The sequence below is a fragment of the Hemitrygon akajei genome, chromosome 9 (genome assembly GCF_048418815.1).
Source record: "Hemitrygon akajei chromosome 9, sHemAka1.3, whole genome shotgun sequence".
NCBI classification, from domain to species: Eukaryota; Metazoa; Chordata; class Chondrichthyes; order Myliobatiformes; family Dasyatidae; genus Hemitrygon; species Hemitrygon akajei.
Window position 1 is genome coordinate 104,278,817 of NC_133132.1, and position 14,483 is coordinate 104,293,299.

At 42.9% G+C, this 14,483-nt stretch overlaps 1 protein-coding gene across 1 annotated transcript in view; it reads right to left on the bottom strand.

Moving 5' to 3' along the window:
* Positions 1–4,932: 4,932 nt before the first annotated feature.
* Positions 4,933–14,483, bottom strand: part of hcrtr2 (hypocretin (orexin) receptor 2) — a 74,123-nt gene continuing 64,572 nt past the window's right edge. Inside the window, exons 5-7 of the mRNA XM_073055444.1 lie at positions 12,931–13,154; positions 8,705–8,826; positions 4,933–5,190 (exon numbers count right to left, since the gene is read on the bottom strand). Coding sequence (XP_072911545.1) covers positions 4,967–5,190; positions 8,705–8,826; positions 12,931–13,154 — 570 coding nt within the window. The 3' untranslated portion in view covers positions 4,933–4,966. The remainder of the gene's footprint in view (positions 5,191–8,704; positions 8,827–12,930; positions 13,155–14,483) is intronic.

Below are 14,483 nucleotides of genomic sequence, written 5' to 3' on the forward strand. Positions count from 1 at the left end.
CTGTTCGGGGTTCAATTCTCTCAATTGCCTGTAAGAAGTTTGTACGTTTTCTCCATGACCAAATGGGTTTCCTCCGGGATCATCGGTTTCCTCCCACTTTCCAAAGGTGTATGGGTTAGGGTTAATGAGTTGTGGGCACGCTATGTTGGAACTGAAAACCTGACAACACTCACAAAATCACCCAGCACTATCCTCGCTGCTTTGATTTGACACTAATGATGTACTTCAATCTATGTTCTGATGTTTCAAAGTACGTATGATAAATAAAGCTAATCTAAATCAAAGCTAATCTGTTTTTTTGTGCTATTTGACTCTGTGACCCTAATTTAAAGTTTGTCTGATAACTCTGACATATTTATTTTATAGACACAGTATGGTAATCGGCCCTTCCAATGAGCCTATGCTGCCCAATTATACCCATGACCAATGATCCACTGACCTGTATTGAGAGGAAACCCACACGGTCACAGGGAGAATGAATTGAACGCCAGCTCGCTGCTGCTGTAACAGCATAGACTATGTGCTGAACTACCATGAGACTATAAGGCACATGAGCAGAATTAGGCAATTTGGTCCATCAAGTCTGTACTGCCATGGCTGATTTATTATCCCCCTCAACCCCATCCTCCTGCCCTCACCGTGTAACCTTTTACACCCTGACTATTCAAGAACCTATCGACCTCCGCTTTAATATATCCAATGACTTGGCATCCAAGGCTGCCTGTGGCAATGAATTCCACAGATTCACCAACCTCTGGCTAAAGAAATTTCACCTCATCTCTGTTTTAAAGCGCTCCTCTACTCTGAGGCTGCAGCCTCTGGTCCTAGACTCCCCCACTATAGGAAACATCCTCTCCACGTCCACTCTATCTAGGCCTTTCGATATTCAACAGATTTCAATGAGAATTTCCCCTCCCCACCTTCATTCTTTTAAACTCCAGTGAGTAAAGGCCCAGAACCATCAAATAATCCTCATACGTTAACCATTCATTCCTGGGAAATTTCTTGTGAACCACCTCTGGATCCTCTCCAATGCCAACACATCTTTTCTTAGATAAAGGGCCTAAAACTGCTCACAATGCCGTGCAGCCTGAAGTGGAATTTTGATCTTACATTTTGTGCAGATAAAGTTATAAGACCTCATTTTATCTGGCTTGACGTTAAAATCCCTGTGACAATCATGAGGTTTTGCCCAGCTGAGAATAGTGCCTCTGATGGTGCTTTTCTGTACAATGAGCATGCTGTTATGGGAAATGATGGTAAAGACTGCACTCTAGTGTTTGTTCATCAAACTGCAGCTGCATGGGAGGAAGAACTCCGCCTGCACGGTGTAACAGTGTCACACACCATAGGCACATGCCAAGGGTTCTTCCCTTGTGCACTAGGGACCTGGGGTGGAAGCTGTTAAACAGAGAGTGTCTTGTACTAAATTCTTAAGCTGCTACCTGGATATTCCAGCATTTGACACTTCTGCAGGGTGGAAGAGACTGTATCATGTGTATATGGAGTCTGTAAGGTAGTTTATTATCAAAGTACATACACATTCAGTACTGACTTCAATAGGTACACCTACTAGTAATGGGTAGGACCCCCCAGCCTCACTTCCTCATGGTATGGATTCCAGGAGGTGCTGGAAACGTTTCTTAGAGCTGTCGACATGGACCACTCCCCACACCACTACAACACCTCCAGCAGCCTGAACCATTAACACAAGGCAGGATGCATCTTATTTACATTCAAATTCTGACCCTACCATCTGCACGTTGCAGCAAAAATCATCATACCAGGTGATGTTTCAGCTGTGCGGTTTTGGCGAGCCTGTGCCCACTATAGCCTCCATTCCCTGTTCTTAGCTTAAAGGAGTGGAGCCCGGTGTAGTCTTCTGCTGCTGTAGCCCATCCACTTCAAGATTCGGCATGTTGTTTGTTCAGAGATGCTCTTCTGCACACCACTGCTGTAATGTGAGGTTATTTGAATTACTGCCATCTCCCTGTCACCTTGAAGCAGACTGGCCATTTGCCTCTGGCCTTACTACTCAGGTGACCACACAGCCACCTGTCCGTTCTGTGGTCAGGAGGAGTCAGCGTGCATGAGTACATGGAGTCTGAGAGATCTCAGCCTCTATCCGGTAATCTCAAGGAGCTGCTCCTCAAGTTCTGACTGCACTTCAGTCCCAAGCTCCTGCTCTGCAGCCACCCGGTGCACAGGTGAGTGGTTGGCTTGGAGATTCTCTGAGTTGGTCTGCTCTTGGGAATGGCCAAAGTGGCCTTTCTTGGGTCTGAGCAGTGGGCAGTAGAGGGATCTATCTGAGCCGACTGCCTGTCCCTCTTCTGGGGTTATGTCGGTGCCCAGGTGTCCCTGGAGAAGGAGCAACTGGTCTTTATGGGCACAATGGGGGATTCCCAGGAAATGTGGGGCTCTTAAGGGCTCGAGTTTGTTGTAGATTTTAATAATCATATTGCAATTTTAAACTGTAAATAGTCTATGAAGCCCTGATTAAACTTCTTTAAAACAAAAACTGTTTCTGAGTTATAGTTAAAGTATGTGCTGGCATTGGAAAGGGCCCAGAGAAGGTGCACAAGAATAATCCCAGGAATGAAAGGGTTACTGTATGAAGACTGTTTCATAGCTCTGGGACTGTACTCTCTGGAGTTCAGAGTAATGAGTGGGAATCTCACTGAACCATGTTGAATATTGAAAGGCCATGATAGAGTGGATGTGGAGGGTTTGTTTCCTATGGTGAGGGAATCTAGGACCAGAGAGCACAGCTTAAGAATAGAGAGATGTCCAATAAGAACAGAGATGAGGAGGAATTTCTTTAGCCAGAAAGTGGTCGATCTGTGAAATTCATTGTCACAGATGGCTGTGGATGCCAAGTCATTGGGTATTTTTAAAGTGGAGGTTGATAGGTTCTTAATTAGTAGGAGTGGAATAAATAGTCAACGTTTAAGCCCGAGACCTCTATTCCTTTCCATAGGTGCTGCCTGATCTGCTGAGTTCCTCCAGACTTTTGTGTGTGTTGCTCATTAACAGATTTTTAAAAATAGTCTCCAATTTCCCTCAGTTCCACTCATCTTCTGCCAACCCACCCAATCTTCTTAATTACAATAGCTATTGAACCTACTAACCCAGACGTGTGGTAAAGACGTCAGGGGAAACCCACATGGACACAGGGAGAGCATGCAAACTTCACACAGACAGTACCAGAGGTCCGGATTGAACCAGGTAACTGAAGCTGTGAGGCAGTGACTCTACCTGCTGCAGCACTGTGGTATGTCGCGAAAAGGTAGTAGGATCTAGAATACACCAGCCAAAAGAGCAGAGAAGACTGGGACCTTCATCTCATTTGTTAAGAAGCTATCAGTTCTTTAATGAGGCTGTTTAAAAGGTTCTGACTGGTTGCATCGTAGTCTGGTACAGCATTTTGAATGCTGCAGAGAATAATGAATTCTGTGCAACACAACGCAGAGCACATCCCTCCCAACCATTAGTTTTATCTACAGGAGGCAACACCAATCACCAAAGACCCCGACCATCCAGGCCATGCTATCATCCCGCAGCTGCTATCAGGCAGGAGTTACAGAAGCCTGAAATCCCACACAATCAGGTTCAAGAACAGTTGCTATCCTTCAATCATTCAGTTCTTGAACCTACCTGCACAATTCTAATTACTACATCAGTATAGCAACACTATGATCAATTTGCACTAAAATTTACTTCTTTTTTGTCCTCCGTGTGTTCTTTCTTGTAACAATTGCATATGATTTGTGCATAATTTATGTTTTCCTTGTGAATGCTGTTTATCTGATGCTTCGTGCCTGTGATGCTGCTGTGAGTAAGTTTCTCATTACACCTGTGCATACAAACATTTGTGCAGACAACGATAAACAACTTTCGTGGCAAAGGTAGGAAAAGGCAGTCAGTCTGTCAAGCCCAGTTGTAACTGGCAGGATTATGATGGGCCACATGGCCTCACCGGGACCAAGTGTAGAGGCCAGTGCAGTGCTTCACAGCAATCGTAGTTCAATTTCCGCTACCGCCTGAAAGGAACTTATACGTTCTCCATGTGATCACGTGGGTTTCCTACCACATTCCAAAGATGTACAGTTAGGGTTAGTAAGATGTGGGCATGCTACGTTGGCATCAGCGTGGCGACATTGGCAGGCTGGCCCAGGCACATCCATGGACTGTTTTGGACATTGATGCAAGTAATTTCATTCACAGTATGTTTCGATGTACATATGAAATATAAAGCTAATCTTTATCTTCCAGAATTCCGACAAAGTTGGATTCAGTCTCACCTGGATTCCGGTCAAAAATATATGGGAAAATATCATCACACCTGGAGTATGGTGCTCAGTTCTGATTGCCTCATTATAGGAAAGATGTAGAAGCTTTAGAGGGAGTGCAGAGGATACTTAACAGGATGTTGCCTTAACTAGAGGGCATGTCCTGTGAGAAAAGGTTAAGTGAGCTAGGGCTTTTTTCTTTGGAGTGAAGGAGAATGACAGGTGACTTGATGGAGGTGTACAAGATGATAAGAGGCATAGATAGAGTGGGCAGCCAGAGACTTTTTCCCTGAGTGGAAATAGCTAATACGAGTGGGCATCATATTAAGGTGATTGGAGAATGGTGAGTGCTTGGAACACGCTACCAGGGTTGGTGTTAGAGGCAGATATATTAGGGACACAAGAGACTCCAACAGGCATGTGGATAAAAGAAAAATGGAGCGCTATAGGGGAAGGAATGGATCGACTGATCTTAGAATAGGTTAAAAGGTTGGCACAACATCATGGGCTGAAGGGCCTGTATTGTGCTCTGTTTTTCTAAGTTCTAAAAAAGCAGCTTAGGAAGCATCATTCTCTGTCATGGTGAGCTTTAGTAATATGAGTTACAAGTTTAAAAAAATTGATGCCTACAGCGACACACCTTCGCGTTTGATGTTCATTGTGTCGAGATACACAAGTCACCAGGCACCATTTCCAGTGAATGCGCTGGCCTGTAAAGTAGTTACATTTGTAAGCACTATGTTCTCTGATGTTCTGGAGCTGTTGCTGTAGTGTGACATCTGTGCAGTCAAGGACCTATGGCTCTCGGTGCTTGTCCGCCCCCTGGTGAGATGCTCCTCGTTCTGACGGTCGCTCCGGTCAAAGCACGAAAATGCAGTCTTAAACTCTTCCCGAAATTTGCCTTGAAAAAAGAGCACAACCCTTTCAATCAATCACGAAATCCTCTCAGGTAATCGGTTATTATTATTAGCTCGAAACGAAAATCAGAAAACATGAGATCGCCCCCGCCTGAAGTTAATGATCAATGATTTTGTTTTGCTGATTAGGGGACTGGTGGTGCTGTTGAATTAGACTGTTCAATTGTTACTTTCTTTGCAGTTTAACAACTAATTGCCTGTTTATATTTTATGTAACTATCTGTTTACATGTAACTGTTTAATATAATTCCTACTGGTCACAGTATGCATATGCAACTGTTCAGTGTGTCCCCAGTGGTAACAGCTCCTGGTGCGATTCTGGAAGCTTCTCTTGGTTTTGCATTATTTAAATATGGGCTATCTGATTGGTTTACTCTTATCTACAAATTTGAATGGAATGTTTCTTACCTATGGTATAAAAAAGTTGAACACATTTCCCTGCTATCTTTTTAGTCCTTTCCTGTTCTTTGCTATTAGCTACTAGACATTTGTAGCTCTATGTTTCCAATTATCTTAATTCTATTAGTGCTTAATTAAACAATCATGAAGCAACAAGTTTTATGCCTCTTCCTTGATTTTGAAAAGAATCTTGGATAAAAACATCAAACTCCAGCAGTGTGGATCTGCAGTCTTTTACAGAAGCACTAGTATCTTCCACCAGGCGAGAATCTGATTTGCGGCTACATTTCTGACTTGCAGACTGCCCAGGGTATGTTATGCGGAAACATTTCCTCTCTGCGCTGTTCATACCCCTCATGGTATTATGTACCTCTGTCTGGTCTACGTGCAGCAGGGAATGGGAATAATTAGGTCTGTGGAATAAAGTCAGTCCGTTGTGTAAAGCAGCTTCATGTTCCTGGGCGTCAACGTCTCGGAGGACCTGTCCTGGGCCCAACACAGTAACGCATTCATGAGGAAGGCATGCCAGTGTCTCTAATTTCTAATGAGAGAGGTCACAGGAGAATGGCCAGACTGGTTCCAGCAGACAGGAAGGTGACAGTAACTCAAATAACCTCAGGTTTCAACAGTGGTGTGCAGAAGGGAATCTCTGAAAGCATAACACTTCAAACCTTGAAGTAGGTGGTGTCCAGCAGTGAAGACCATGAACATACACTCAGTGGCCATGTTATTAGGTACAGGAAGTACCAGGAGCTACCTAATAAAGTAGCCAATTAGTGTACAAGTCAGTGATAATAAATCTGATTCTGAATTCTATTTGTTCTGATATATTGTCTAAACAATATCTATTTCTTGAGATGTTGTCTAAACACTTTGTTCTCACCTGACAACAACAGCAGTGAGCTTGCATTTTAGTAGAAACGAGCACATCACAATGAAAAACATTTTTCTCTTTCCTGTATTGCAAGAATATACAATTTCTTAAACCGTGGAAATAATACTGGAGCAACAACTACTGCCAAGGCTGCAAAGCAGTTCGGAATCAGAATCAGGTTTATTCCCACTGGCATGTGTCAGGAAATTTGTTAACTTAGCAGCAGCAGTTCAATGTAATACATAATATAGAAGAAGAAAAATAAATAAGTATATCAATTACAGTATATGTATATTGAATATATTAAAAATCATGCAAAAAACAGAAATAATATATATTTTAAAAGTGAGGTAGTATTCACAGGTTCAATGTCTATTTAGAAATTGGATGGCAGAGGGGAACAAGCTGTTCCTGAATCACTGAGCATGTGCTTTCGGGCTTCTGTACCTCCTACCTGATGGTAGCAGTGAGAAAAGGGCATGCCCTGGGTGCTGGAGGTCCTTAATAATGAACACTGCCTTTCTGAGACACCGCTCCCTGAGACGTCCTGTGTACTTTGCAGGCTAGTACCCAAGATGGAGCTGACTAGTTTTACAGCCTTCTGCAGCTTCTTTCAGTCTTGTGCAGTAGCCCTGCCCCACACCAGACAGTGATGCAGCCTGTCAGAATGCTCTCCATAGTACATTTATAGAAGTTTTTGAGTGTATTTGTTGACATGCCAAATCTCTTCAAACTCCTAATGAAATATTGCCCTCTTTATAACTGCATCAATATGTTGGGACCAGGTTAGGTCCTCAGAGATCTTGACACCTAGGAACTTGAAAGTGCTTGCTCTCTCCACTTCTAATCCCTCTATGAGGATTGGTATGTGTTCCTCCATCTTATCCTTCCGGAAGTCCACAATCAGCTCTTTCATCTTACTGATGTTGAGTGCAAGGTTGTTGCTGTGACACCACTTCCCTAGTTGGCATATCTCGTTCTTGTACACCCTCTTATTTCCATCTGAGACTCTACCAACAATGGCTGTGTCATCAGCAAATCTAAAGATGGTATTTGAGCTATGCCTAGCCACACAGTCATGGGTATAAAGAGAGTAGAGCAGTGGGCTAAGCACACATCTCTGAGGTACACCAGTGTTGATCATCAGCGAAGAGGAGATGTTATCACCAATCCACACAGATTGTGGTCTTCCAGATAGGTAGTCGAGGATCCAATTGCAGAGGGAGGTACAGAGGCCCAGGTTCTGCAACTTCTCAATCAGGATTGTGGGAATGATGGTGTTAAATGCTGAGCTATAGTCGATGAACAGCATCCTGTCATGGGAGTTTGTATTGTCCAAGTGGTCCAAAGCTGTCTGAAGAGCCATTGAGACTGCATCTGCTGTTGACCTATTGTGGCTGTAGGCAAATTGCAATGGGTCCAGGTCCTTACTGAGGCAGGAATTCAGTCTGGTCATGACCAACCTTTCAAAGCATTTCATCACTGTAAATGTGAGTGCTACTGGGTGATAGTCATTAAGTAAGCTCACATTCTTCTTCTTAGGCACTGGTATAATTGTTGCCTTTTTGAAGCAAGTGGGAACTTCCGCCCATAGCACTGAGAGATTGAAAATGTCTTTGAATACTCCCACCAGTTGGTTGACACAGGTCTTCAGAGCCCTCTCAAGGACTTCCTGCCTTGAGAGGATTCACCTTCTTTAAAGACAGTCTAACATTGGCTTCCGGGACAGAGATCACAGGGTCACCGGGTGCAGCAGGGATCTTAACAGCTGTAGTTATATTCTCCCTTTCAAAGCAGGCATAGAATGCGTTGAGTTCATCTGGTAGTGAAGCATCACTGCCATTCATGCTATTGGGTTTCGTTTTCTAGGAAGTAATGTCTTGCAAACCCTGCCAGAGTTGTTGTACATCCGATGTCGTCTCCAACCTCGTTTGAAATTGTCTCTTCATCTTTGAAATAGTCCTCCACAAGTCATACCTGGTTTTCTGGTACAGATCTGGGTTGTCAGATTTGAATGCCACAGATCAGCAGACGACATACCTCCTGGTTCATCGACAAGCTGCCTTAACCTTGGAAATACACTATTCCAGCGATGATGCTTTATGGATTTGTTAACACGATGCAAGCAATTTACTAACAATTTAAACCTAATTGCAAACCTATAATGGAAGCAAATTTGGTTATAGATGTAACACAATTCAAATAATTTGAAAAAGGTAACTTACCACTCAGAAAATTATAAATGATAGGATTTGCTGCACTGTTGGCATAGACAAGCCAATGGGAGAAGGTGAACAAAGCGTAGAGTGTTGCTCTGTCATTACTATTATCAAAAATCCTAAACACTCTGTGGATGTGAGCAAACAAAAGGCAGAGTCAATTGATGGGCCAAGCCATGGGAATAAACCACAGATGTAAATCTAATGTTAAAGGCATTAAAGAAAATTCTGGAAACACTCAGCAGGCTAAGAGAGTGAAACTGTTAGGTGAATGATTCTGAATCTAAATTACCATAAGTCTATAAGAGCAGAATTAGGCCTTTCAGCCAATCAAGTCATCTCTGCTATTCCATCATAGCTGATTTACTATCCCCCATTCCCCTACCTTCTCCCTGTAACCATTGATGCCCTGACTAAGGAAGAACCTATCAACCTCTGCTTTAAATATACCCAATGACATGTCCTTCACAGCCGTCTATGGCAATAAATTCTACAGGTTCACCACGCTATGGCTAAATAAATTCCTCCTCATCTCAATACTCACTCGAATTTTTTCTCCACAGAACCGGATCTCAAATAGTATTGAGTCTGAGTACAGAAAGAAGTTGGAGAGCTTAGTGACATGGATTCATGGCAACAACTTTTACCTGAACATCAGCAAAACAAAAGAGCTGGCCATTGACTTCAGGAAAAGGGATGGTTCACATGCTGCTATTTACATCAGCTGTGCTGAAATTGTGAGGGCTGAGAGCTTCAAGTTCCAAGGAGAGACTATCATCAATAGTCTGCTCCGGTCCAAAATAAGCATGGCATAGAAAGTGCCACAGTACCTCTACTTCCTAAGGAACTTCAGCATGTCCTCATGACCCTCAGTAATCTTTATCAAAACCATATAGGAATCACCAGATCCAGAGGCATCCTGGTCTGGTCTGGCATCTGCTCTGCCCATGACTGCAAGAAGCTGCAGAGAGTTGTGGACACAGCTCAGCACATTGCAGAAACCAGCTTCCCCTCTTTGAACTCTATCTACGTTTCTTGCTGCCCCTGCAAAGCAGCAAATGTAATCCAAGACTTCACCCACCCTAGACATCCCTTCTTCACCCTTCTCCCATTGGGCAGAAGATACAAAGGTCTAAAAGTGTGTACCTCCACGTTCAAGAACAGCTTCTATCTTATGGTTATGAGACTACTGAACAGTTCCTTAGTAGATGGATTCTTGACCTCACAATATATTTTGTCAGGGTCCCTTCACTTTATTGTCTATCTGCAGGCCTTTTCCTCTGCAACTGTAATTCTTTATACTATATTCTGTTATTGCTATTCCCTTGTACTATCTCAATGCACTGATATGATAAAATAATCTACATGGATGGCATGCAAAACAAATTTTTTCCACTGTACTTCAATACATCGTATTTTAGAGGCATAGAGCAATATAGGCTGTATGACTGTATGATACTAGTATTGAAGCGTTAGGCCCTTTGGCCCAACAACTCAATGCTGAACATAGTGCCCACCCAGCTAATGGCAATTTCCTGTGTTCAACACATATCCCTCCAAGCTCTGCCCCTCCAAGTACCTATCCAAGTTCTATGAAGTACATATAAAAACATCCAAGTTTTATGAAGAGCTTAAAAATGGGATTGTTTTCTGAAATTGTGCTGACCTTCAATAGTGGGGTGTGACTCCTCATTGAGTTTGATGTTCTCCTCAGGTAGCAGGGATCCACATGTTCTGGGATGTTAGGATGTTAGCGAGGATTCACTGTGTGACTTTGTTTAATGCGAGGAGGCTAATCCACAGGCAGCCACCGTATGGTCCTTGACAGAGCTGGGGCGAGGTCCACCGGCATGGAGAGCAAGACAACTCCACCACTACAGCCTTCCTCTGGCAGCCTCCACTGCCATTTAACATGTCATCATTTTCTGCCAACTCCACTGTTGGAAGTCTTGATTGGATCACTCTTTGTCTGGAGCCTTGACCTTACCACTATGGACCCTACCAGGAGCTAAGTACCAGATGGCTAAGTTCCAGATGACATCACTCTTAAGATTGCAGGAACTCACAAGCCTGTCCACCATGACAAGATGATGATCCTTGGAGAAGAGTTGGGCATACAGGTGACCTTTCACATTAGCTCCACTTCCTCACACTATTCCCTGTTTCTACATTTCTCTTTGAGACCAAACACCTACCAATCTCATTCTTGAATATACTCAACAACTGAGGATCCAGAGATCACAGACCAGTAGAATGGCAGAGCCATAACCTCAGGGCAAAAACATTTTTCTTAGCTTCATACTGTACACCCTCATGAGCTGGTACAGTAGTATAGTGATTAGCATAATGCCACACTTGTTTCCTTTGGGTGCTAATCTTGTGCATTTAGGGCCACACTCAACAGATACTTGTACGTTGTTTTATAGGATTGCTTTTATATTTACTGTGTTTTTTATACTTATTGTGCTTTTTTATATGCAGCATCTGATCCAGAGTAATAATCATTTCACTCTTTACACTTGTATACTGAAGAACGACAATAAACAACCTTGAACCTTAAGAATCAGGTTTATAACTATATCTTACAAAGTGAAATTTGTTGTTTGCAGCTGCAGTACAATAGACAACATAAAAATTAATACAAGTTAAAAATAAATAAAGAGTGCAAAAGGGAAATAGTGAGGTAGTGTTCATGGACTGATCAGAAATCAGTGGAGGGGAAGAAACTGAAGAAATGAAGAAATCATTGACTGTGGGTCTTCAGACTCCTCTGTCAAGTGCGCTGGGTATTAGACATCCAGTAATCTGGAACATCTGGTAGTTTGGCCCCACCAAAGTGCTGGATGTTCTAAACTATCAGACTTTTTAATGTTCAGATTTGTGCTGGCACTCAGAAATGGTCACCGATCTTGCATCCCCGTCTACTGCTTTGCAGATGACTTTGTAGTAGTGGGCTGTCTCTCAAATAGTGATGAGTCAGAATGCAGGAAGGAGACAGGGAACTTAGTTACAGGAGTCAAGACAACAATCTTTCCCTCAATGTCAGCCAAGCAGAAAAGCTGGTCATTGATGTCAGGAAGGGGAGCTGTACACCTGCTCTTGTCAACATCAACAGTGTTGAAGTCAAGAGGGTTGAGAGCTTCAGCTTCCTAGGAGTGGACATCACCAGCAGCCTGTCCTGGTCTAACCATGTAGATGTCACAGCCAAAAAAGACAATCAACACCTCTACTTCCTCAGAGGCTACAGAAATCTGTTATGTCCCAATCAACTGTACCAGGTTTTATCGATGGACCATAGAAAGCATCATATCTAGCTACATAATGGCCTGGTATGGCAACTGCTCTACACATGACCTCAAGAAACAGAGAGCTGTGGACACAGCTCAACACATCACGGGAACTAGCCTCCTCTCTATGGACTCTGTCTATACTTCTCACTGCCTCAGTTAAGCATTCAGTATAATCAAAGACCCCAACCATCCTGGAAATTCTCTGTTCTCCCCTCTTCCATCCAGCAGAAGATAGAAAAGCTACTGCCAGGAACAGCAGGTTCTACTAAGCTGTTCTAAGAGAATTAAATGGATCCCTAGTGCAATAAGATGGACGGTTGACTTCAAAATCTACCAAGTTATGATCTTTCACCTTAGTGTCTACCTACACTGTACTTCCTCATTAGCTGCTTTATTTTATTCTGCATTGTTATTGATTTCCCTTGTTCTGCCTCAATACACTGTGTAATGATGCGATATAAATAGTATGCAAGCTTTTTGTTATATTGACAATAATAAACCAATCTCATTTCCAATACCAATACCTTAATGCTTAAGAGCCTATGAATAATCCTTCCCATTAGACTCAGAGAATAAGAACATCGACAGAAGCAGTCTGCTCCATAATTAGTTATCCAATTTGTTCAAATCCCAGCTCTGTTCCACTGCATATGTCCGAGTGACTCTGCAGGTGTCCAACTGATTGGGCTTGCAACTCCTTACATATTGTAAATGAAGACAGATGCAAAATGAGCTGAAAATATGCTGCTCTCACAGAATAAGGTAAGGTTTTCAGACAGATTCCTTTTAACAACCCAGAAGCTGACATCACAAACTTTAGAAAAATTAGCACTGGGAATGCTTGAATCATGGAGAGAATCACCATGGAAGTAGGTTTCCAGCTGCAAATGCATTTAAATTGGTAAAGTTATTTGCATTCCTAAAAATTATTCAACAACTCACCTTTTTAAAATATTTAGAACACTGATTGGAAGGTAGCAAAAAGCAAAAAATATCAACACCACCACAAGCATCCGTGCTGTTTTGCGTCTTGCTTGGATCTGTTTGATTTCTGCAGTGACTCCTTTAGTTCTTGACCTGGTTTGGTCTCTCCTGATGCTTTGTGTCGAACACTGCAAGGCAAGAGGCTTCCAGTTTCTTTGTATTACAGATAAAGTGCCTGGAATCTGCAATTTCAGCAGAAGGGCATGATGAGTGACCAGCTTTTAGAGTCAGAGTTATAGAGCAATATAGCACAGAAACAGGCCCTTTGGGCCATCTAGTTCAAGTCAAACAATTAATCTGCCTGGTCCCATCGACCTGCACCCAGATCATTGCCCTCCATACCTCCATGTACCTATCCAAATTTCTCTTAAATGTTGTGAAGTTAAAACCACATCCACCACTTGCATTGGTAGCTCATTCCATGGTCTCACCACTCTCTGACTGAACAAGTTCTGCCTATATGTTCCCCTTAAATGTTTCACCTTTCACCCTTAACGCATGACCTCTAGTTGTAGTCTCACCCAACCTCAGTGGAAATACCCTGATTTGCATTTACTCTTATCTTATTATAGAGTCATAGAAATCTACAGCACATTACAGGCCCTTTGGCCCACAATGTTGTGCCGAACATGTGACTTGCTCTAGAAACGGCCTAGAGTTACCCTACTGCATGGCCCTCTATTTCTCTAAGCTCTATGTTCCTATCTATGAGTCTCTTAATAGACCCTATTGTATCTGCCTCTACCACTGTTCCATACACCCAACACCTCTGTATGAAAATCTTATCTCTGACATCCCCCTTGTACTTACTTCCAAGCACATTAAAACAATGCCCTCTCCAGTTAGCCGTTTCAGCCCTGGAAAAAAAGCCTTTGGCTATCCACACAATCAATGCCTCTCATCATCTTATTCACCTCTATCAGGCAACATCTCATTCTCTGTCACTCCAAATAATATACTGTATCCCAAATAATATTGTATACCTCTATCAGTGCAGATCCCCCTGTGGCCAACCTCCTCAACGACAGGTATATCACTTTAGATACTGTCAGGGGGATGACCTAACAGAGAAAAGTCACAGTGTTCAGGTATCTGGCACTAAGTCTGCCTCTGTGACTCAGAAGGGAAGGAAGAAGAAGTGGCAAGTTGTGGTTTTAGGGGATTCCTTAGTTAGGGGAATGGACAGGAGGTTCTGTAGGCGAGTGTGAGATTCCTGGATGGTATGTTACCTCCCAGGTGCCAGGGTCTGGAATAATTCAGGTCGAGTCCTTAGCGTTCTTAAGTGGGAGGGTGACAGCCAGAAGTTGTGGTCCACATAGGTACCAATGACATGGATAGGACGAGTGACGAGGTTCTGCAGAGGGAGTTCAAGGAGTTAGGTGCCAGATTAAAGGGCTGTGACATCCAGGGTTGTGATCTCGATTAGTGGAGAGATTGTGGAGGCAGATATTGGTAAGACCTCAGACAAAGTTAGGAATCAATAGGTTGAGCATGGTGCAACAAAATCGAAA